This window comes from Pleurotus ostreatus (genome assembly GCF_014466165.1).
Source record: "Pleurotus ostreatus strain PC9 chromosome Unknown scaffold_10, whole genome shotgun sequence".
NCBI lineage: Eukaryota > Fungi > Basidiomycota > Agaricomycetes > Agaricales > Pleurotaceae > Pleurotus > Pleurotus ostreatus.
In genome coordinates, this window is record NW_023503165.1 from 1,475,445 (window position 1) to 1,497,746 (window position 22,302).

The 22,302-nt window shown below is 50.8% G+C and overlaps 6 protein-coding genes across 6 annotated transcripts; 1 reads left to right on the plus strand and 5 right to left on the minus strand.

Moving 5' to 3' along the window:
- Positions 1-795: 795 nt before the first annotated feature.
- On the minus strand, positions 796-5,703 carry PC9H_002247 (uncharacterized protein; the record flags this gene model as incomplete). The annotated part of the gene is made up of 13 exons (XM_036771888.1): positions 796-1,058; positions 1,109-1,857; positions 1,910-2,024; positions 2,081-2,263; positions 2,318-2,724; positions 2,777-3,267; positions 3,317-3,588; positions 3,638-3,767; positions 4,594-5,013; positions 5,063-5,224; positions 5,271-5,440; positions 5,487-5,563; positions 5,618-5,703. 13 exons carry the CDS (start codon positions 5,701-5,703, stop codon positions 796-798), a joined length of 3,525 nt encoding a protein of 1,174 aa, XP_036626509.1.
- A 158-nt stretch (positions 5,704-5,861) lies between these two features.
- PC9H_002248 (uncharacterized protein) lies at positions 5,862-7,564 on the minus strand (the record flags this gene model as incomplete). Its single annotated transcript, XM_036771889.1, has 6 exons — positions 5,862-6,333; positions 6,386-6,522; positions 6,574-6,709; positions 6,775-7,070; positions 7,119-7,298; positions 7,364-7,564. 6 exons carry the CDS (start codon positions 7,562-7,564, stop codon positions 5,862-5,864), a joined length of 1,422 nt encoding a protein of 473 aa, XP_036626510.1.
- Positions 7,565-11,346: 3,782 nt separating this feature from the next.
- Positions 11,347-14,277, plus strand: PC9H_002249 (uncharacterized protein; the record flags this gene model as incomplete). Its single annotated transcript, XM_036771890.1, has 8 exons — positions 11,347-11,526; positions 11,583-11,989; positions 12,042-12,167; positions 12,222-12,328; positions 12,376-12,531; positions 12,581-13,092; positions 13,144-13,532; positions 13,590-14,277. The coding sequence occupies 8 exons, from the start codon at positions 11,347-11,349 to the stop codon at positions 14,275-14,277; spliced, it is 2,565 nt and encodes an 854-aa protein (XP_036626511.1).
- A 3,881-nt stretch (positions 14,278-18,158) lies between these two features.
- PC9H_002250 (uncharacterized protein) lies at positions 18,159-18,668 on the minus strand (the record flags this gene model as incomplete). The annotated part of the gene is made up of 1 exon (XM_036771891.1): positions 18,159-18,668. One exon carries the CDS (start codon positions 18,666-18,668, stop codon positions 18,159-18,161), a length of 510 nt encoding a protein of 169 aa, XP_036626512.1.
- A 173-nt stretch (positions 18,669-18,841) lies between these two features.
- On the minus strand, positions 18,842-19,567 carry PC9H_002251 (uncharacterized protein; the record flags this gene model as incomplete). Its single annotated transcript, XM_036771892.1, has 1 exon — positions 18,842-19,567. The coding sequence occupies one exon, from the start codon at positions 19,565-19,567 to the stop codon at positions 18,842-18,844; it is 726 nt and encodes a 241-aa protein (XP_036626513.1).
- Positions 19,568-19,752: 185 nt separating this feature from the next.
- On the minus strand, positions 19,753-20,856 carry PC9H_002252 (uncharacterized protein; the record flags this gene model as incomplete). The annotated part of the gene is made up of 1 exon (XM_036771893.1): positions 19,753-20,856. The coding sequence occupies one exon, from the start codon at positions 20,854-20,856 to the stop codon at positions 19,753-19,755; it is 1,104 nt and encodes a 367-aa protein (XP_036626514.1).
- Positions 20,857-22,302: the final 1,446 nt, after the last annotated feature.

Here is a 22,302-nt window from a genome sequence, read left to right on the forward strand (position 1 = left end):
AGAATATCCACCTGTTGGGGCTCTCGGTGCAGATACTCTGCCCCCCCTGATTATCCATGCTGGGTGTACCGATGGTGGATAAACTAAGAATATCCACCTGTTGGCTCTCTCGGTGCAGATACTCTGCCCCCCCTGATTATCCATGCTGGGTGTACCGATGGTGGATAAACTAAGAATATCCACCTGTTGGGGCTCTCGGTGCAGATAATCTAGCTGCTGGAATATCTGTGCTGGGCGTGCCAACGGTGGATAAGCTAAGAATATCCACCCGTTGGTGCTCTCGGTGCAGATAATCTAGCTGCTGGAATATCCATGCTGGGTGTACCGATGGTGGATAAGCTAAGAATATCCACCTGTTGGGGCTCTCGGTGCAGATACTCTGCCCCCCCTGATTATCCATGCTGGGTGTACCGATGGTGGATAAACTAAGAATATCCACCTGTTGGGGCTCTCGGTGCAGATAATCTAGCTGCTGGATTATCCATGCTGGGCGTGCCAATGCTAAGAATATCCGCCTGTTGGCTCTCTCGGTGCAGATAATCTAGCTGCTGGAATATCTGTGCTGGGCGTGCCAACGGTGGATAAACTAAGAATATCCATCTATCCAGTTGGATTATCCATGCTGGGTGAACCAGTGGTGGATAAATTGAGAATATCCATCTGCCGGCACTCTCAGTAGGATATTCCAGCAGCTAGATTATTCACACCGAGAGAGCCAATGGCAGATAAACTAAGAATATCATAACTAAGTTGTTTGTTGATGCAAACTTTGCAAGCGGTATGGTACTTTCTACGTCAAATAGCTTGGGCAAGCTCAACACATCCACTATCCTGCACAACCTCCCTTCCCCTTCTTCTGAACTCTTTCCATACAAATGCCATCTTACGACAGTAGGCAATCAGCCCACAACTTGCCTCAGTATCTGCCATTTTGCTCCACTTATCCGACTGATACTGAAACCACTCCAGAGCCCATGAGATTTCCTTCTTCAACAGTATCAATTCCTCCTCCCATCGATCTCTTCGGGCCTTTGCTCGGAGGTAATTGATCCGGTAAACTGAATGTTTCTGCATCAGCTTTAGCATGTAAAGAAGACTGGAGCCTTACATTCTTTCATCATTGGGCTGTCCTCAACCTCTTCTGAGATCTCAGCACTCTGAAGCCTCCAGAACCAAGCCAAACTGTGGGATGATTGACCAATTCTGTTGGGATGTTCAACGTCACCTTTCATCTGCAGATCCTTGTCCCTGTTAATGGGTTTCCACTTGTTTCCTGCACCTAGCCTTTTTAATGCTTCTACCGCTCCCTCATATATATCCACCTGTAGATTGGCTCTGGCGTCGTAAGTATTGATGCCACTCCATGCTCTTGTGACATGTTTTTGTGACCGATCACCGCGCAAGACCTTTCGAAATCGAAGTGATTTTTCGCCAAGGGATATCCGGAGATCGTGAAGTGCATCATTGATCTGTGCTTCCCGAAGTTGGACTTCCTGTTCTGCTAGTTTTGTCCACCCCATCCGAACCCGCTCCTCGGCTGTGAAGGACGAAGGAAAGCAAATGCCCATTTGCTCTGGTGTTTGCCCAATGCTTTTGCAGTCTGCATTTGAAGAGCCTACGTGTGGCATGTAGCCATCTTCATCATTCCCATCCTCCTCACCCTCGTCACTATCACTATCTTCCATTTCGTCACCAGAATCACTATCCCCAACAGAACCCAACCCCATGAACTTTTCGCCCTGCCGGCGATGCTGTTCTATGTTCCTTTTCATAATCCTCCGTTTATCGGCAATAGTGTTTTTCTGTGGGATGGTAGGAAAGTTTCCAACAGATTTAATGAACACACGTAGTTTGTATCTAAGAGAATGCCATCAAGATCCATTCTCTACATTTACTGAAGATAACTCACTGTGCCTCTTCCAATGATAGGCCTTTGGTGATGAACGCTGCACCACCTAAAAGGTAAGCACCATTAACCAATTCTTTTTCCACCATTTCCAACCGAACACCAGCCACCAATGGATCTTAACATCATTGAAATGAGCTGCTTGGTAGAGCAAGAGTCATTTCAAGAACTTACTTTGTTCTGTCTTTACATCATAAATTTCCAAAGCCTTACCACGGAGCAAAGATGCTTGCTCCGCCTGAGAATTCCATGACTCTAAATCATCCTCTGTCAACCGGCATCTAAGATCCTCATAAGCCTCTTTCATGTTGGCAAATGATGTTTCGGCACGCTTCCACTTCTTTATCAGAGATGGAACTGAAACATGAAACCGTTTAATAATATCCATCGCAATTAAGGTTGAAAGCATACTTAGATTGGTTATTTTCTTCCAGTTAGAGTCATAAGCACAATCATCCAATACTTCCTGTCGGTGGGCCAACGTCATAGATCTTGTACTTCCAGCGATCTTGTTTAGTGGAGCCCATAATGTCTCCAAAACTTCCCCATCTGTATGCCCGGCACCGCGAAGAAAGTTCAGACTGAATTTAGAAAAGCAAGAGTCAACGTGTGCTCCAAGATGAAATTTACCAATGGCCTTCTGAATCGGCATTGTTGGCTTCTCTAAAAAGGGACCATCTTCTAGGCGTTGTTCCAAATGAACACCATACTGGCACATGACATCATAGATGACGGTAATGGCGGGTTGCAATGGCTCCTTTTTCAGGCTGGTAAAAAACTTCATCGCCTCAGAGAGTGCAAAGTCCATGTTCTTCTGTCTGTTATGGCGGCCATTTAAAGTACATGGATTTCCAAACTGAGAAAACTCACTGCTCTCCCTTTTTAAAATTGACGATTGAGTGTGGAACAAAGAAGCCATGCCTTGCACAGGCGATTGCTCCAATACCAGTGTTGTCCACATGTTTGCGTGGCCGTGATGCCTGATTTACTGCCTTGTGATTGGAGCAGTTTGATTTCTCTTGGGTCCCAGATGTGACATCCAAGTGGTTCTCGTAGGTGCTAGTAGTGACCAGAAACCCAGTGCCGTCGCGAAGGGTGACATCAGATTGAGGATTTTTCAGCTGCAGGTGATCAAACTTGAAGTTGCCATCGGCCACCAGCAATGGAGAGAGCAGCCAGTCAGGATCAGTGGCAGCATTCCATGTCTTGCTTGTCACATTGATACCCGGTTGAGGGCATGCTGGGCAGAATATCGCTTGTTGCCCTGGGGTGTTGTCTTCATCGCCCCAACAACCAGTTTTCAGCCTGCTACACAGATCACGGTAGCACCGTGAAACGCGCTCTATCTCCCTTGAGCGGTCCTAAGATAGAGATTAGTGATGTCCAGCCAAATACCTGTACAAAACACACCGGAACATCTAATGGAGCATTGAAATCCGTCTTCCTCCGAAGCAAACTGTAGAAGTTTGAAGATGCAGTTTTGCATTCTATACGTTGGAGATGAAGCTCATCCAGAACCTCAAAAGTGAATGCAGTTGATGGTCGATCTGATGTAGCGGGGAATAATCTGGCTTGCAGAAGCTGGGTATAATGACTCTTGTGGTTTTCGCACTGACACCATTCCACTTTTCTAGAATATATACCAGTGGTATGCACAAAAACCATGGATTGGTGCCTTGGGTCTATTCAAACGGTCAGAAAATTCTGAAAGCCTAGATAGATGTTTCTTACCCAGGGTAAAAGGATCAGCAGTGTCAGGTTCCCCATTGGCTGCTGGACAACGCTCACCAGCATGGCCAAGATAGAGAACAATGCCCAGTTCATCCAAGCTGCAATCTTTGAAGAATCCATCATCCCAGGACTGGATTTGATGAAAAGGGTTCTGCCGGTGCTGATTCAGGCAACACGAACTGCATAAAAGCGGTGTGTTGAAGCATTGGGTGCAACGCAAGACCACACCATTCAGTGCACATTTACACAGCACGCATTTGGGTTTGCTTGGCAAGCACTCTAGAGCAGCTATTTCGCGTATATCTGATGCCCGATGTCTGATCCATTCTTGAACATATTCTCCAGATGTCTGGTTTTGTTCATTATTCAGACAACGGTACAAACATCAAGATATTTCAGCTTACCTTTCCATACATGTTGAAGCTACCAAAATCAAAGCCATTGAACCCCACGTCCTCAAGTATAGTATCCAGCCCTGGGAGGCTGTCCAACAACATAGACGGGCTTTGAATTAATCGTCTGCTCTTCGGTGTGCTTCTCCCAGATGATGGCATTGTTTTTGGCGTGGATGGTGTTGTGCGTGATGTCAAAGGTGTCCCTGGCGGGCTAAGGCTGAGAGGCCTAATCACCTCCACTCTCTGGCGCTTTCCATTGGCTGTTTTTTGCCAAACCGTCTCTCCAAAACCTTTTGGTTTCTTTGAAGCCTTCAACAAGCCCATGATGTTTCGGAGGTAAACGGCAGGACTGACAGCAGGCACGTGTATTATTTAACTCTGATAATCGGGCCATATTCAACTCCGATAATCAGAGCCCCATATATCAAGCGGCTACTTTGTCTGGCCCCACTTCCTAGGCATACAAGCCCAACCCACCGCCCTTTCCCTAAATGCCTTTTGAACTTCTGCACGCATAAAATATGCATATCCAATCCTCTCTCCCACCACCCAATCCTTCACCTCATGCTTGAAGAGCCTCCCAGAGAAGAGAACCACCGAACCACCATGATAGTGGAAGCTACCACCCAGGTCTGGAAACCCAAGCTCAACCTGGTCTGCACCAAGGTTAGTCAATGCGTCAAATTGTTTGACATCACCCTTGGAGTCAAAATGTGCCAGGCTTGTGCCATTGGAGACAACAGCCATAGCTGTAGCCACTGGCTGCCAAAGTTCCGCCCATTTAATGTCGTCTGGCGGAGCCCTGGTGCGCATACCATTCAATGCTTTGACTCCAGCACGATAGGAGTCTGGATGCACTGCTCCCATAATGAGGTTGATGCTCTTGTTGAGAGTTGCAGTTTCTTTGAGCCACCGCTCCGTAGCACCCGAGTTCTTAGCGCTACGGAGGCTCACTGATGGGCGTGGAAGAGCATTGCTGTTCTAGCCATGGTGAGTAGACAACACTCAAGAGAGAGATGCAAGCACCTACTGCATGTCCTTGGGCATACCAGCCACCCGAAAAAGCCTCCTGGCCAATAGGCAATTTACCAGAAGGTTTGAATCTTTCTCGGCAACTCCGCCAATTGCCTTTGGATTTCATTCCTTTTGCTAGGATGGTATCAATGCCCGAGGTGGCCACCATTGCTTTTCGCTACATATTTTCAGCAAAGCCCCACTGTAAAAGGAAACATAGATACCTCTACATGTTTTGCAACGGCGTGGGGGAGATATATGATCAAGGGCTTTTCATCTCTTGATACAACCACAGTGGCCTTGGTCACCCGCCCAAGCTTCACATCTTGAAGGAGCACTGTGCGCTGTTTATGTGAGGCAGTATTTAATTCGTCTGCAGTCACTGGGAGGGTAACTAACAAAAATCAGCCATGACCTAATTGAATCAGGAAGTAACTTGCCAATGTTTTGATAAGCGCGGCGCAAAACATTACCAATCTGGCCAACTGCCACTGCGCGCCAAGATAGAGGGAGATCTCTAAGATATCTCCGTGAGAAAAGATCTACAAGATGCAGGTGACTGAATGCTCACATTTCCTTTCCTCCGGCAAATTGTCTGAGTTGGCGTGCTATTGCCTGCTCATTGAAATAATCATGGTGGCTTTTTACCTTTGGCATGCTGGTAGTAAGGATGCAAGGATAAAAGAACAGTGAGAATCCCGGTGAAATTTTTTTGAACTTATTTGTACATATTTGTTCGGACACTTAGGGGTATAGGGGAACAGGAGAACTCTAAGCAAGACAATTGCCATGTATTTCACAGTAGTAATGCGCATTTAGAAGATTTCGGTGAACCACCGACCATACAGAAGCTCAGATCCTTTACTTCTACCTTCTTTGATCAACTCCAGCTGTTCAAAAGTGCAGCGTTTTCCATTGGTGCGGCGGGTGCAGTAAATCCGGAGTTTCGTACCATGAAAGTCACTGGGCGTAGAACTGGTGATTGTTCCCAAGCGGAGACAGGTGGGACACTGGCTGGGGATGCGGAAACCATAAGGGGAGTGTTTTTCTTGCGCCCAATAATACAGATCCCTTCGAACCCCTGGGAGGCTGTCCTTGTCGCGGGAGACGATGACGACGTCAGACGCAATGCCCAACCTAGCATCCCCAGCCAATATTTGCTCCATCGCAATAGGATACTTGACATCCTCAAGATAGAAGGATTGGACGTATTTGGCGCAAAAAGACGAAGCCCAAAAGGGCTGGAAGCGTTTGTTGGTGAAGGAGATAACTTCGCGGAAAGATTGGCTGTTTACAAACTCAGAAGGTTGTAGAAACTGGATTAGAGTTGGCCACTGACCGTCGCACAACAGAATTGACCCATTCCATTGTCTCAGTATGGCCGCAGTATCCACCGCAAATGAGGAGGAACAGGGAGGTGTCGGGTATCCATTGCAGGGCAGAAAGAAACTGCTCGGTGAATATGCGGTTGAGAACCTGGGAGAATTCGTTGGGGTTTAGAATACGAAGAACATGGAGTGGACTCACGGTTGCGGGAGTATGGCTGTGCCCAGGAAGCATGGCGGCGCCTTTCGAACGGTTTGCAGGGCGAGGGCGTGAAAAGTGAAGGTCACCATCGGGTGTAGTGTGCGTCACGAAGAACACAACAACTCGACAGGTGCGGCTGAGTCGGGCATTATAAGTCTGTATCAGTTCTATTGAGTTGCATCAGATTTCATGCTCACTCACCTTTTGATAAATGCAACCGCCTTGGCAATATCAGACTCGTACCTTCCACTGCCAGCAGAGTTCGCCAGATCATAGAAGATAGTGGCATAATTCAAGTTGCCTTGGCCACGCCCAAAAAACTGATGGAGGAGTTGATAAGTGGCCATGGCGGGCTCGTCCATGCGCTCAGCTCCACAAACTGCAATGAGCAACAGCAGAGTTTCGGCGGTATTCAACTTTGGGAAGAAGGCGAGTGTCGTGCAGGATACGTTGATTACGGCGCCTTCAATGGGTTCAAATGCTTTGGTATAGAATCCCTGTCAATAGGTTAGGCGGATAATGTAAATTAAGCATTAGGCGCATACGTAGTAGGGTGCGGCAATTGGGGAACCATTTCGGTGGCAGGCGGGGCACACAAAAGCAGTATCTTCAGTTAGCACATCTGCAGAGGCAATTGTTATACAGCCCTCGCCATCACCATCTCCAACGATATCGTAACAGGTCCATCGAGGGCACTTCACACAGCTGAGCATCTTGCCACCATTCTGACAGCCGTTACAGAGCTAATGAACGGTGGGTTTATGTTGTTTAACCGTCAACAATTACTTACTGGGTTGTCCTCGCCGAGATCTTCAGAGGTAAAGGCAATGAACCCGTCTGTGTCGTTATTAGCGGAGGTGGTTGTGTGGGTCTGTAGTGGGGTGCCTGTTTGCCCGCTGCCTGCCTGGAAGGTGTTGGTTGGTGGCGGGATATCGGCACGTTGGCCAATAGCTCCGGTAGTTTTCTTAGCTGTTTGTTTGGTGCGTGCCATATGGGACCTGGGGCAAGAATGTGGGTCGAAGCATGGCGGATGGCCTGGTATATATACCGAATTGGCCTGCCTGTGGCCTATGATAAATACGCCGCATGGCGTACTACGTGCTTGGCGCTGTGTGGTGGGTGGGCTTAGATTAGGCTCAGTGTTAGGCTTAGTCTACTAACTTAGAGGTAGAATAGTGCACCGCAGCCAGAACTAGCCAATAGCCGCACATTAACTTATCTAACTTTCGCTCAACCTCACTCAATTTCGCAGTAAGACATCACGTGACCTCGAAAAATGGGCCGCATTCGACGAACACATCGTTGCGTATTGACATTAAGCACAAGTCTAATGGACGGCTACAACAAAGGCAGATAAAGAATCGTGACAAAGGGTGGCCAGCCCCTTATCACTCTTCCCCATCCACCCATTACATGATTAGCTAAAAAGACTACTGCTACGAACTACGGCGGACTGATAACCTACAAAGACTTAGGTGTCAGCAAACTCCTAATGTTGGCATGTAAATCACACGCCAGAGTCCCCGGCTACAAGATGGCTGGCTGCAGCTAGGAGAGAGGGAAGTCAGCGGGAAGGAATACTTGTCACAAATAGGGCGTACTCAACTTTGAATTACGCCGACTGTCTGCAAGTAATGAGTTAGTGCATGGCATGGTGATACAACAAGGGAACAGACATACACCAGAACGGACACGCCGAGTACATGTGCGAGAGCCTGTGTGCCTACGTAAAGAGAGAGAGAGAGAGAGTCAGAATGGCGGAGAGGAAAGGTGTATGGCTTGCCTTCATCCATCAGCAACAGGCACGAAGGTGGACTAGAGTATCAAGACGGGTCAGCATGCGGCGGCAACAATGTTAGAGTACACACCAGAAGGCCCGAAAGAACATCAGGAGAGGGCAGCGAGGATCCATCATAAGTTAGCATAGGTCCAGAGGCAACGACGATGAAGGACGCACCAGAAAGCCCAAAAAAGGAGGGGGAAAATGATCCATCAAGGGAAAGGTGCAGGCCGGACAAAGTGGGCTGGGTATCAGAACATTTTAGCAGTAGGTAGAAGAATGCGTACGGGGGATACTCACCAGAATAGGTGCCCAAAGGATGGTGGAGGGGAACGGGAATGCATAAGCAATCCCAGCTGTAACAGCGGCCCGAAGGCGTGATGGCGATTTGAGGCTCGCCAAAACCTTTGAGGTTGGATAAGGCTACCTCAGCCTGCAGGAGACGGCCTGCACCGAATAAGATCCCCCAGAGCCGATGCATTCACAGGGAATACATGATCCACCAAGAGACTGTGTCATCTCGGCAGTAGGACGCTATGGTGAAACCGGATGCTCGGGCGATCCCCCCAGCAAAACCCCAACGCGCAGAGCGTCGGGCGGTGAAGCCAACAAAGCCAACAAAGAAAAAGGATGGAACATGCAGCCGATCTGCCACACGAACACACCCGCAACAACAGAGAAGTCGTCGCGGGCTCCTGGCGACCCCCACCGCAAAAAAGAAATGACGAAAAAAGGATGAATGAAAAAAAGGAACGAAAAAGTAAAAGAAGAAAAGGCGAGGGTGCGCAAGAAAGAGATGGATAGACGCGCGCTGGGGGTTTTGTTTTGGTACTGTACAGTCGTTCCCACGACTGCCAACTCCGGCTTATCTCAGCTTGGCCAGCGTCTTCTGAACCCGCGCATTCCACATCCCGACGCTGCCGCTACCCAACGAGTTCCATGCCGCCCGCCTTCGTTTCCGTTGATACGCAGCCTCTTCGTAGTTCTGTGCGCCGTTCGGGACCTTGTCAATGACATGGTAGGTCTGTTTCGTGCCCCACCCCGCGTTCCGTCCTCCTCCGCTGCCCCAAACTCGGCTTGGGGTGCAGGATCTCGCGTCGACTCCTGGCAAACGGATGGTACATGATGTACCACCCACCCACACCACATCCTGCCGCTCACCACACCATCTGCGCTCGATTCGCCCCCATCCCGTGTTCCGTCCTCCTCCGCGCCCCCAAACTCGGCTTGGGGCGCAGGATTCCTCGTCAACAACGATAAAATGGGTGGTACACGATGTACCACCCGCCCACTCCATGCCCATGCCGTCTGCGCCGTCTGCGCTCGGTTCGCGCCCCACCCCGTGTTCCGTCCTCCTCCGCTGCCCCAAACTCGGCTTGGGGCGCGGGATCTCACGTCGACGCCTGGCAAACGGATGGTACACGATGTACCACCCACCCACTCCATGCCCACGCCGCCTGTGCCGTCTTCACTCGGTTCGCGCCCCACCCTGTGTTCCGTCCTCCTCCGCTGCCTCAAACTCGGCTTGGGGCGCGGGATCTCACGTTGACGACGATGAAATGAGTGGTACTCGATGTACCACCCACCCACTCCACGCCCACGCTGTCTGCGCTCGATTCGCCCCCACCCTGTGTTCCGTCCTCCTCCGCGCCCCCAAACTCGGCTTGGGGCGCAGGATCTCATGTCGACGCCTGGCAAACGGATGGTACACGATGTACCACCCACCCACTCCATGCCCACGCCGCCTGTGCCGTCTTCACTCGGTTCGCGCCCCACCCTGTGTTCCGTCCTCCTCCGCTGCCCCAAACTCGGCTTGGGCCGCGGGATCTCACGTTGACGACGATGAAATGAGTGGTACTCGATGTACCACCCACCCACTCCATGCCCACGCCGCCTGTGCCGTCTTCACTCGGTTCGCGCCCCACCCTGTGTTCCGTCCTCCTCCGCTGCCCCAAACTCGGCTTGGGCCGCGGGATTCCTCGTCGACGACAGCGAGACGGGTGGCACACGGTGTACCACCCACCCACTCCACGCCCACACCGTCGGCGCTCGATTCGCCCCCACCCCGCGTTCCGTCCTCCTCCGCACCCCCAAACTCGGCTTGGGGCGCAGGATTCCTCGTCAACAACGATAAAATGGGTGGTACACGATGTACCACCCGCCCACTCCATGCCCATGCCGTCTGCGCCGTCTGCACTCGGTTCGCGCCCCACCCCGCGTTCCGTCCTCCTCCGCGCCCCCAAACTCGGCTTGGGGCGCAGGATCTCATGTCGACGCCTGGCAAACGGATGGTACTCGATGTACCACCCACCCACACCACATCCCGCCGCTCACCACACCATCTGCGCTCGATTCGCCCCCACCCCGCGTTCCGTCCTCCTCCGTGCCCCCAAACTCGGCTTGGGGCGCAGGATCTCACGTCGACGACAATAAAATGAGTGGTACACGGTGTACCACCCGCCCACTCCATGCCCATGCCGTCTGCGCTCGGTTCGCGCCCCACCCCGCGTTCCGCCCTCCTCCGCTGCCCCAAACTCGGCTTGGGGCGCGGGATCTCACGTCGGCGCCTAGCAAACGGTACACGATGTACCACCCACCCACACCACATCCCGCCGCTTGTCCTGCCATCTGTGCTTGCTTCACGCCCCATCCCATGTTCCATCCTCCTCCGCTACCCAAAACTCAAGTAGGGGTGCTGGATTACGTGTCAATGCCAGAAAGACAGGTCGTACACAAAGCACCACCCACCGACTTCATATCCCAGTGCCTTCCCCGTGGCCTGTGTCCCGCCCCCTTGTCCCATACTCAATGGTCATGTCTGTAGTTTCTTACATAGTCGCCATGTATTTATGTATTTATATATGCACCCCACCTTATATAGAAATTTTGCACAGTACATAAGATTATGAGCTCCGTGTGACAATGAATTGTTTACCGTGGAAACATATTGCCCTACCTTACAGACCACCGCATCCACATCCGAAAATTCAACAATGGCCTGGTCCACCCCGTATGTGGACGATATTCTGAAGCCAGCAATTGTCGAATGGCATAAGAAGAAAAACGAAGGAAGGGAGGAAGTGATCAAACGCACCTGCAAAGAGTTGTATGCAAAGCAGGCGGCAAACACCAGCAAGTTGAACCCTTTGAAAGATGCTGCCAGTCTAGCGGGGGTGAGTTTTGACTTCACAATATTGCAGGAAAGAGAAGAGGACTCATCAACAACTAGCAAGTTGCGTGGTGGTTCAAAAATAACCAGAAGAGATATTGCAAGGATTTGGATGGGGAGGATATGGGGGCTGCAAATGACCGGAGTAAAGCAGGGAAGGGGGGCAAAGGAAAGAATAAGGCGGTAGAGGAGAATGATGAAGAGCAGGATGACGAGGATGATGAACCTGCCCGCAATGTTGATGTTCCATGGCACAAACGTATGACTGGGCCGCTAATGGCGAAGGCATGTGATGAGGAGGCCTTCAAGAAGATTTTAGCGCATCACGAAGATAAGGGATTTGGCCAGCGTTTCAACTTGGCCATCAATGAGTATTGGGGGGGGTTCACCGAAGAGGAAAAAGATGATTTTAGCAAGAAAGCGCGTGAGTGGAATAGGCAAGGCCCACCGAAGAACATGAAACCATCGTAAGAGTGTTTTAGCGCTATCGTCAGATTTTCTGACCGTTGTTATACTTAGCCTGGCAAAGCGAAACATGCAGGAGAGCATGAACAGTGTAGTAGAATACTTTGCTAAATACTACGGAGCATCGGTGATTATGTTCAGCATGGCGCCAGGAGATGATGACTCCCCAATCATTCGTTGGTATATTGTCTGTGTACATGAGATTGATAACATTCACTTATATAATGTATATAGGCATGAAACTAAGGATGGAAAACGTCCAAGCAAGTTCATCAAGCCAAATGTCTTCCGGGCATTCCAAGAGGAGTGGTTGGAGTCGGTGCCTGCCGGTCTGTATGGAGGTGGGTGTCTGTTCTGGCACCGAGTTGAATACTAAGGATTGCGGTAGATGCAGTGAAGTCTAAGGATACAGACCCAGAGCGGGATTCCTGGGCTATTGTGGAAGAATCAGAAGATGGTATTCCCATGCTCCCAAATCTTCCAGCAGGCGCCAGGAGCGAAGCAATTGTCAGGGTGTTCCGTGAATATGGGAATTTGGTGGCAGGTAGGCACTTGTCATTGGGATAAATTCCAAATACTGACAAACAGTGGAGATATGGACTCTGACGGCAAAGTGAAGAGATTACCGTGGCTTCGTCTCTCACAGGATAACGAGGCATATATTTACCCAAAGTCTTTGATATCTGGGGTACACTTTGGGGAACCAACAAAGATGCCTATTGCCGATGTTCGCCAATATTATATGCACTTTCTGCGCCGCCAGGATAAAGGAACCATGGGTCTACGTCTCCGAGAAGGTTGGGATACTCTGTCCAAGGAAAGCGAGGTGGAGAAAGGTGAAGGGAAAAGGCGAAGGAGTTCAGTGGTGGAAGTCAGAACAAGCAAGCGTATCAAGACTCCATCTGACACAATGATGGATGTGGATGGTGATGTGGATGGTAAAGGAAGCGCAATGGACGTTGACAAGAATGGCGGAGGAAAGGATGTTCCAGTGGGCATGCTAGCGCCAAGCCAGGTCTCCGACGAGGACCGCATCATCTTTCTGAGATCTCTCTCGACAAACGGTGATTATCAAGCCATGATCAGTTGGCTGAGCCAGTGCAAGGTTAGTAGTTCCTAGATGAATCAGTTGGACGGTTGGCTGATTGTATTATAGCAAGGGCAAGTGTCCATGCGGTCTAACCAACGCCCGCCAACATGGGGCAGCTGGTCTTTGAAAACACCACATCTACCAATGGAGTTTTACGCGCAGTCCAAGTCCAACAAAGAACGTGAAAGTTTCGCAGCAGCGAAGGCATACCTCCTACAGGACCCACTTCCCCATGTTGGCCTTGGTGATGTAGTTGGGCCATATGGGCGAGTCGAAACCACCGTTCTCATTGTTGGTCTCATGCTGCGTGACATGGCCAAAGTTTGTTTTCTGGAGCCTGGTAGTGATGAGGCCCAAAGTCTTCCTGGATACATGCAAGATTCTTCTTTCGCAATCAAGGAGTGGGAGGAACTGGGCGAAGTTTGCAGCGGAATTAGGAACAGCCTGCGGAAATGGTAAGCCATTAATTTCTTAGTTCAACTTGAATTTGAATTTAATTGGTCCGTACTTAGGGAGGAAGACCAGATAAAGCGCGGGCAGGCCAAGAATGCCGGCCCTAAAGCCAAAGACGCCGGCCCTAAAGCCAAAGACACCGGCCCTAAAGCCAAAGACGCTGGCCCTAAAGCCAAAGCCGAGCTGAAAAGGGATTGGATCGGGAAAGCATCAAGGATTCCTAAAGATCTGTTAACTCTGGCTAGTTCATGTGGTTTACTCCGTGAGGATGCTCACATCTTTCAAAGCTTCGGGGCAGATTGGAGGGCAGTGGTTGATAATTATTGGGCACTGGAGAAGGCATTATTAGGGAAGGCTGTTGACGGGGATGGGGTGCCTCATCATGTTGAAGGATTACCAACTGCGGTGGATGTCTGGGTTGATGCTTGGCAAGAAGAAGGTTTGTTTGATGTGGATGGCTTGATAGGTGATGCCAAGTTTGGTGAAGATATGTGGAAATGGTGGAAGAAGCAGAAGGATGCAGATAAAGAGGTTCGTGAAGAAAAGGGGCTGGATGGACTCTTGGAGCAACCACATCTCCAGCGTGGTGGTAGGGGACTGTTGGTGATGTTATGGGCGGTCAATGTGTGGGGAAAGGGTGTGGTGAGGCGTCAAAAGCCTCAAGGAGCAGAGGCCCAACAATGTGTCACCGTCTGCAAGGAGCTCCGCCTGCTTTTTATTGAGCTCTTGAAAGCACCAGCTTTGTGAGTGATATTCATGGGGAATCAAGTCAAGGTAGCTGATATATCTCCTAGAGGTGGACGTACTACCAGAGCCCGGTAATAACACATGGCGATGTAATGTAAATGTCTTGTGCTCAAATATGCTCATTTTCATGGTGTCTCAATTTGCGGGAATGTGTGTATTTTATCTGCGCCGAGAGTCTCAGCACATGGATATTCCATGTTTATCCCCACCGAGAGTCTCAGTGCATGGATATTCCATGCTTATCCCCACCGAGAGTCTCAGTGCATGGATATTCCATGTTTATCCCCACCGAGAGTCTCAGCGCATGGATATTCCATGTTTATCCCCACCGAGAGTCTCAGCGCATGGATATTTCAGATTCACCTGCTGTCCCCTTACCAACTCAAGTCTATCCACCCTGGGAGTACCAGTGGATGGGTATTCTAATTTATCCACAGTGGGAGTGCCACAGGATGGATATTTCAGATTCACTTGCTGTCTCCTTACAAACTCAAGTCTATCCACCCTGGGAGTACCAGTGGATGGATATTCAGCTCCTGTAGTCAGTTTATCCCACCCTGGAATTTTCCGCAGGATAAAGTTTACTGGAACTGGGAGTCTCAGAACAGATATACTCCAGCTCACCTGGGTGCACCAGGGACAGATATATCCCGGCCGGGTCCAGCTTGCCCTGGGAGTACGGGGGGGTGTAGTTTCTATCCGTCTGGGAGTACCAGACAGTTTACACTGAGGTATGTGGGTCCATGGGGCTTCCTGATTCCCATTATTTCCGATCCACGCACCTAGAATTCTGGTTAGCTGCCCGTCTGGGACTATCTTCATTTCTTCTGGTATTTCCTGGTGTTCTTGGTTTGTCTTTCGTTCTCTTATTACTCTTTCTCTATATTCTACGCTGCCTATCGGTAGTATCTGTGTTTTTTTCGTGTTAAACTTCGCCCCAGCTGCTGTGCACCATTTTCCGAGTATTATCTGGAGGGCGTTGAAGTCGTCTCCCTCGTTTAGGAAAACTGTTGTATCGTCTGCGAAGAGGTTTGCTATTAGTTTCTCTTCTGTACCTGGTACGTCGATCCCCTTTATGCCTGATGTTCTTATTGCATTGCTCAACGGCTCTATTCCTAGGTCGAAAAGTAGACACGACAGGGGGTCCCCTTGGCGGACCCCTCTAGTTACTTTGAACGGGGTGCTCAGGCAGCCGTTAATCATTACTGAGGTATGCGCATTGTTGTACAGTCCTCTTACTGTTTTGATGAATCTTTCGGGTATTTCGAATGCTTGCAGGACCTGCCAGAGGTAGTCGTGTTCCAGTTTGTCATATGCTTTTTCTTGGTCTAACGCTACTACTATTCCGTTTTCTTCTACAAGGTCTGCGTAGTTTACCAGCATTTTAAGGAGCTGTGTCTGGTCATATATGCGTCTTCCCGGTACAAAACCTGCTTGGCTTTTGTGAAGCAGCCTCGGCGCGGCCTGTGCTAGCCTTATTGTTAGTGTTTTGGTCATTAGCTTATAGTCGGTGTTGAGCAGAGTTATCGGGCGGTAATTTTCTATCTCCTCCTTACAGTTCTTCTTGTATATGGGACACATCCAACCTTCAGCGAACTTCGAGTTAGGCGTTAGCCCGTGTTCTTCTATATCGTTGAACGCCGCTGTCATCATGTTGAGGATATTTTCGCTTTGGTTGTTTGCCTGGGCTTCGTGTGCTATTAGTTTCTTCCACATCTCGTATGTGGCGCCGTCTAGTCCTGCCGCCTTGTGGCTGTTCGACATTTTCAGCGCTTGTTTTACTTCCTCCTTCGTGATCGGCTGGCTCATCCTTTCTTTTTCGCCTGCGTTGGGCTTTGTCTGGATCTTTCGGAGCAGGTTTCTCGTTTCCCTCATCCTGGTTATCTCGTCTCTTGTTTCCCGTCCGTCGTTCTGCAAGTTGTCGTGGTAATTTCTTGCTAACTTCTGCATGAGTTTTTTTCGTATTCTGTTGTGGCTCCGTCTTGGTTTGGTTTTTTCAGCATGTACATGATGTCTCTTGGTTTGATTTGGTGGTTCGTTTGGATCCATGACCGTGTCATTTTCTCTCCCTCTAGCCTGTCCATTATGTGGACCTTTTTCCTTGCCTTGATATGTCTTCTTCTCTCCATCGTTGTGAGTTCTTTCATTTTGTCTATGATCTTCTTCATTGTTTCGTTGTTCTGTTCTTTCTTGGCTAGGTCACTTAGGTCGTCCTGTAGTTGTTCCATTTTCTGTTTGATTTGTGGGACTAGGGCTTTATCCCTTTCTCTGGCCGTGGTTAGTATTTCATTTTTATATTTCATATATAGCTCCTGGGGGTTGACATCGTTCGTCCTTTCGGCGTTCCTGGCTCTGGCGATGTCCGCCCATCTTTGGGCTATCTTGTGGGTCTCTTCGAGGAACTTTTTGTCATTCAGGACTCGTTCTGGTACTGTCCACCTATCCCTTCCTATTTCGGGTGCTCCCTCAGTCGAGACTTGGACGGATACCATCCAGTGGTCTGCGCTGTTCAGCCCGGATGGTTTCATGTCCCATTCTCTTGCCCTTTCTAGTATTCTGTTTGTTACATATATTCTATCAATCCGCGACATTGCGGGCGCATCGTCTTCTCTTAATCTTGTTTGTGTGAACGTGAACCTCGCGCTGTCTGGGTAGGTTGTTCTCCAGCCATCTCGTAACCTCAGTTCGAGTTTGAGCTTGTCAAGGGCTTCTGTTGCGGCGTTCCTTTCTAGTTTGGCCGGCATTCTATCTATTGCTTCTTTGACCACGTTAAAATCGCCTATTAGTAGGTCAGGCCGTCTCTCGTTAGGCCTGCTCTCGAAATACAGTCAGATTTGGTCCCAGAAATCTGCATTTTCCGTAACGCTGTTGGGGGCATAGACACCTAGGACAGATAGTTTCTTACCCCCATGTATTTGGGCTTTAACTATGAGCGCTCTTCCAGGTATTATCTCTATGCATTTGGCATGCTCTGCGTCAAATTCGCCCCTGTTTAGTACCGCCGCTATGCCCGCTCTTTGTGTCGGTTTGTCGGGGTCGGCTGAGGCTTTTATCCTGAGTCTCCGGCCAAAGAGGTCTTGGATTGTTTGTTCTCTTGCGTCGTCCATGTGTGTCTCCTGCAGGATCATGATCCCATACTTGTTCTCGCGCATTATCTGGTTGATTTTTAGCCATTTGGCCGTTGGGCCACCTTCCTCTTGCGAGGTTGAGTAGCCTTTCATGTTGAAGGACGCGACTTTGATTGTCGCTCGGTTGTTCCTTCCTCTTTTCCCCTTTTTTCGCGTTTTGTCCACATTTTCTCTAGTAGTGGGTGGGGGGGCGTCATGTGTTCGCCTAAAATCGCTAGGTGGCCCTTCGTCTTGGGCTGGATTCGAGTTCGCGGCTTGCTGGCTCGATCCTGTGTAACCCGGCATGGGTGTAAGTGGGGCGGCTTGCCCTTCTAGATTGCTGCAGCCTTGTGTGTTTTCCGACACTGCGTCCCTGGGGTTGCGGCCGGCTGTGTTGCTGCTCTCCCCTCTGCCTGTGTGGTTTCTATTGCCTGTGGCTGCTTGTGCATTTGGTATTTGATTGTTCGTAGCAGGTTTCAGTCGACTAGGGGGGTCTGCTAGCCCCCCTGGCCTTTAGGGGTGGTAGTGCTTTTCCCTGCTTTCGGGCGCAGGTACTTTGCTTTTACCTTTGGTGGTATGGTCCACCTGGCCTCCCCCCCGGCTCCTACCTGGTTGTGGCTTACCTGTCCGGTTTCCCGTCAGTAAATCCAGCCTCAACCTTCTGTTTGCGCTACTTGGTGAGTATTCTATTTGCGGCCCCGAAAACCGCGTAGCGCTTCGATTAGCATTGGCTTCTCTAGATTAGCTACGTATATATCATGGTTTTTATCCCGCTCATTTCTTTCCGTTCTCCTTCCCTTTCTTATCTGACTTTGTGACTTTCGCTTCCCGTTTGTTCGTGTCGGGTTTGTAGGGGGGTTCGGGCCTCATGAACTCCCCGGCGTCCAGCGTTGGGCCCTTCCAGTCTTTCAGTTTTGGGAAGGGGCAGTATTCGCTGCTGTGGGTTTCGGCCTTGCACCATACGCACCCCACTACTTCTGCCATTGACAACAGTGACCTCATATTGCTAAGTTCGAAGGTGGTTCGTCTAATGGCTTTCAGCCACATGCGGTGATCCTTGTGGTTTTTGTGTATGGGTCTTCCAGCGAGTTGCCAGACGGGTACATTTTCGCCTCGTTCGTCTTTGTGCGGGATGAGGGTCAGGCTTAGTGTAGAGAGGGCGATGATTCTTCTTTCCTCCACGGAGTTGCCCACGCCCATCTCTGCCAGCGCCTTGTTCGTTTCGCGGGTTATGAAGCTGTCCCCGAGGAGGTGGGTGATGATTGCCTCGAGCACATTTTTCATTTCGTTCGGGTCATTTGTCACGTTTCCCCCGGTGAAATTGGCGATGACCCAGGACGTTGGGGCGTCGCCAGGGATTGCGGTGGCATTGAAGGCATGCTTTTTATTGTCGATTTGGAAGGCGAAGGTCTGTCGTCGTATGAGGAGGCTCCTTAGTTTGGGCGGGATGTTTGTAGCTACGTAGGCGAAGGGCATGGCGAAGCAGGCTTTCGCGGGGGGGGGGGGGCTGACTGATGTGACGGGGGGACGACCACAATTTGGCTCGCTCCGGCGCCTTTGAGGCTCTTTAAGAAGGTGGTTACTTGCTCTGGGTATCTTGGGTTTTCTCTGGTAAACTTGTTGCCGGCGCCAAAGGGTATGATTAGTACTGATGTGTCCCTCGCCGATGCAAGCCTCTTCCTCAGGCCTTCGCGCATGTTTCCTGTTGCTGTGGAGTTTTTGTGCGCTATTCTTGGGAGTGCTGTGGTTGTGAAGGGGATCGTCGTCGCGGCTGCTTGGGTTTCCTCTGGTATCTGGCCCCAGTGTGGGTTGGTCGTCATGAGTTCTGGAGGAAGGGGGGTGCTGGTGTAGCCTCGTCTTTGCGCTTCCACCCTTATGGTTGTGATGTCGCCGTGGGTCGATGTCGCGTCTATGATCTTGATGTGTTGGGTTGCGGCTATGCTTGGGTCCTCCTCTGGGCCGAGGCAGTCGAAGTTGGGTGGCGCGTATGGCCTGTATCTCGTCCTTGGCTTGGGGAGTTTCCTGGTCGTTCTTTGGCCATTTCCGTCGAGGTCTGCTGGGTCGTCAACCTGCATGCGCATTCTTTCTGCTTCAGGGACTTTCCGTTTGGGCAGGTTGTTGTTGGGTGTCGTTGGGCGTTGGGGGAACAGTTCGTCACCTCTGGATCTCTTCGCTCTCTTCATCGTGGCTAGGAGGGTTGGGAGTTGGTGGTGCTCGGCGGGTTTCCTTGTCCGCGTTATTACCTGCTTATTTTATTTTTTATTTATTTTTATTTTGGTTTTTTATTTGTGGCGGCCTTGTTTTCATGGCTAGGGCCCTATGTTTAGGCGTGGTGTAGTTACTGGCCTAAGTCGTGATATATTGGTGGTTAGTGCTTATTTCGCTCGATCAAGGGGGCGTTCTTTGTCGCAAGTTCTTCTTTGGCCTTGGCTCGTTCGGCTCTCACCTCTTTGGGGATGGGGCCCTTCCAGTCGGCGACAAGTGGGAAGGGGCATTGTTCCTCGGGGTGGGTTTCGCTCTTGCAGAAGGCGCACGAGTCATAGGGTTTGAGGTTTTTGCACCGTATGAACATTTCGTCGATTTCGTCAATGATATATCGTCGGGACGTGATGATCTTCAGCCATTCCTTGAACTCCAGCCCGTTGTTCGCAATCGGGTTTGCGAAAAGCTGCCATACAGTTATCTCCTTCTTTTCTCTGTTTGTGACGCGCGTGCTGTGCATCTCAAAGCCCTTGAGCGTGTCCTGTACACGTTCGTCGATGGATCTGGGGTTTTCCACTTTCGCGAGACATGCATCTACGTGGTTTCTGAAGTTGGTGTCTTTTGCGAGGGCGGAGGTGATGGTCGTCAGGCCTTCTTGGATTGCTTCCGGGTCGTCGCATACAGCCCGCCCGACTATGTCCGTTATGAACCAGGGCCTTACGTTGGCGTCGAAACGGAGGGCGGAGAAGGCTATCTTCCTCCCTTCAGTTTGGAATGCGAAGGTTTGGTACCAGAGCAGGTATGCTCGGAGCTCTGGGGAGCCGTGGTGGAGCAGGAGGATGTGTGGTTTGGCGAAGTCGCCCCTCTTGTCTGTGTATTTTTTGGGGGGGTCGACTACGCGTATCCTTTTGTTCCCTGCGATGGTGAGCCCTAGGATAAAGTTCTCAATGTCGCTTGTGAGGTTGGGGTTTTCTTCTTTGATCTTGTTCCCTCCCCCGTACACGAGGAGTGCAATATATTTGTTGGGGTTCGCTCTGACCGCGTCGGCTGTTGTCTCCATTATCTCGGCGAGGAGGCCGTCAAGGGATTTTACAATCCTCGGGTATGTTGCCTTTGTGTAGGCTATGCGGGATTGTGATGGCTCGAGAGGGGGCAGACCCCTGCGCATCGTCTGGGCGTGGGGGTTGTTTGGTTGGTACCCATTCGCTGGGTGGGGGGTGGCCTGGGGGCCTTGGTGGCCAAGGGGGTTGTTGTTGGGCAGGTTAGCCATGTTGGCTTCGCCCTGGTTTCCCCCGTCGTGGGCTCTCCCTTTGTCATCGAGTTCGCTGTAAGGGGACACTCCTATTTTCTCCTACTCCCCCTGTCCCGCCCCCTTCCTCCTGGTTCCTTTCCCCTTTCCTTCATTCCCTTTCCTTTCCTTTTGTCCCCTTACCTTTCCGCTTCCCTTCCGTTCACTCCCTTCGCATCCGAGCCCCGTCCGGTGACTCCGAAGTCTTCCCGCACTTCGGACTCGCCTCGGACTCGCTCGGACGCTTCGGACTCGCTCGGACTCGTAGATACACTTCGGGGCTCGTCCGGGCTACCTCTATCCTCCTTTCCCACTTCATTACTCCTTGTCCCCACTTCCCCAGGTCGCTGGCACGACTCCTGTACATTCCCCTTCCACTTCATTATCACATGCCCCCTCGTACCTTGTGATATTCGTTCGTACCTGTGGCTGGTGTACTGTACAGTTACCCTTCATTCCTCCCACGCTACTACAGTATATACTTTGCTTCCTAGCATGGAGAATCCCCATCCTGTTCTCTTTGGATTCTCCCTCTGCTAGGCCTGCGCTGTCAGCCATCTTGAGGTTGCCCTTACATTTGCCGTCTTCTCTCTTGAGGGCATTGGGGTGTTTCCTCTTGGTCGCCTTGGCTGCTGCAGTGGTTGTGTTGGAGGCGGGGTCGAGCATTGCTGTGTTCGTTGGTTCGGCTGGGTGTAGGGCTGCGGCCGTGGAGGTGTTCGTCATGTCGTTATGGGGTGGTAACGGGGGTTTCTTTTGGGGTGTTGGCTTCTCATCGGGGGGTTTATATGTTATGGCTACCCTGAGTTTTGTTTTGTTTTTTACATGGCCTGGCCCCCTTCCTCGTGCACTTGTGTGCCCTCGTTGTTAGTTTGCGGGCTATTGGCTGTTCCCAGTTGGCATTGGTATGCTTGGGCTATCTGTGGGGTTGTCCCTGTTAGCTGTGTGTAGGGGGGGGGGCTGGGAGGTGCTCTTGGCTTCGCTGCGGGGCTTTCCGACAGAGCTTTGCTGTTTTTTAGTGTCGTGGGGCCCAGCGTTGGGCGTAGTCATTGGTTTGCCAGCTGCCTTGCGCTCGTGGTGCATTACGGCTTGCTGTTTTTTCGCGGATTTTCCCTCGGGGTCGGCGCCCTTCGGTGAGCCCGCTCATCGCGTATGAGTGTGTCTTCCCTTCCAGTGGTCGCTCCATCGGTTGGGGCCTTACGGCGTGTTTTGCAAACCTCTGCTGCGTTCAGCCAGAGGATGTCCTGTTAGTTCTCGCCGCTTGTGAGCGGCGATTAATCCCTTGCGCCACGGAAAGGCCAGGACGCACTCCACCACGTGGTGGTTGCAGTGCAAGGGATATGTATACGTACTTGATTGATTCCTCCAGGTCTCGAGAATCGTTTGCATTCTTTTTCCTGAGTTGGGTGCCGTGGCTGATTTTGTTCTTCT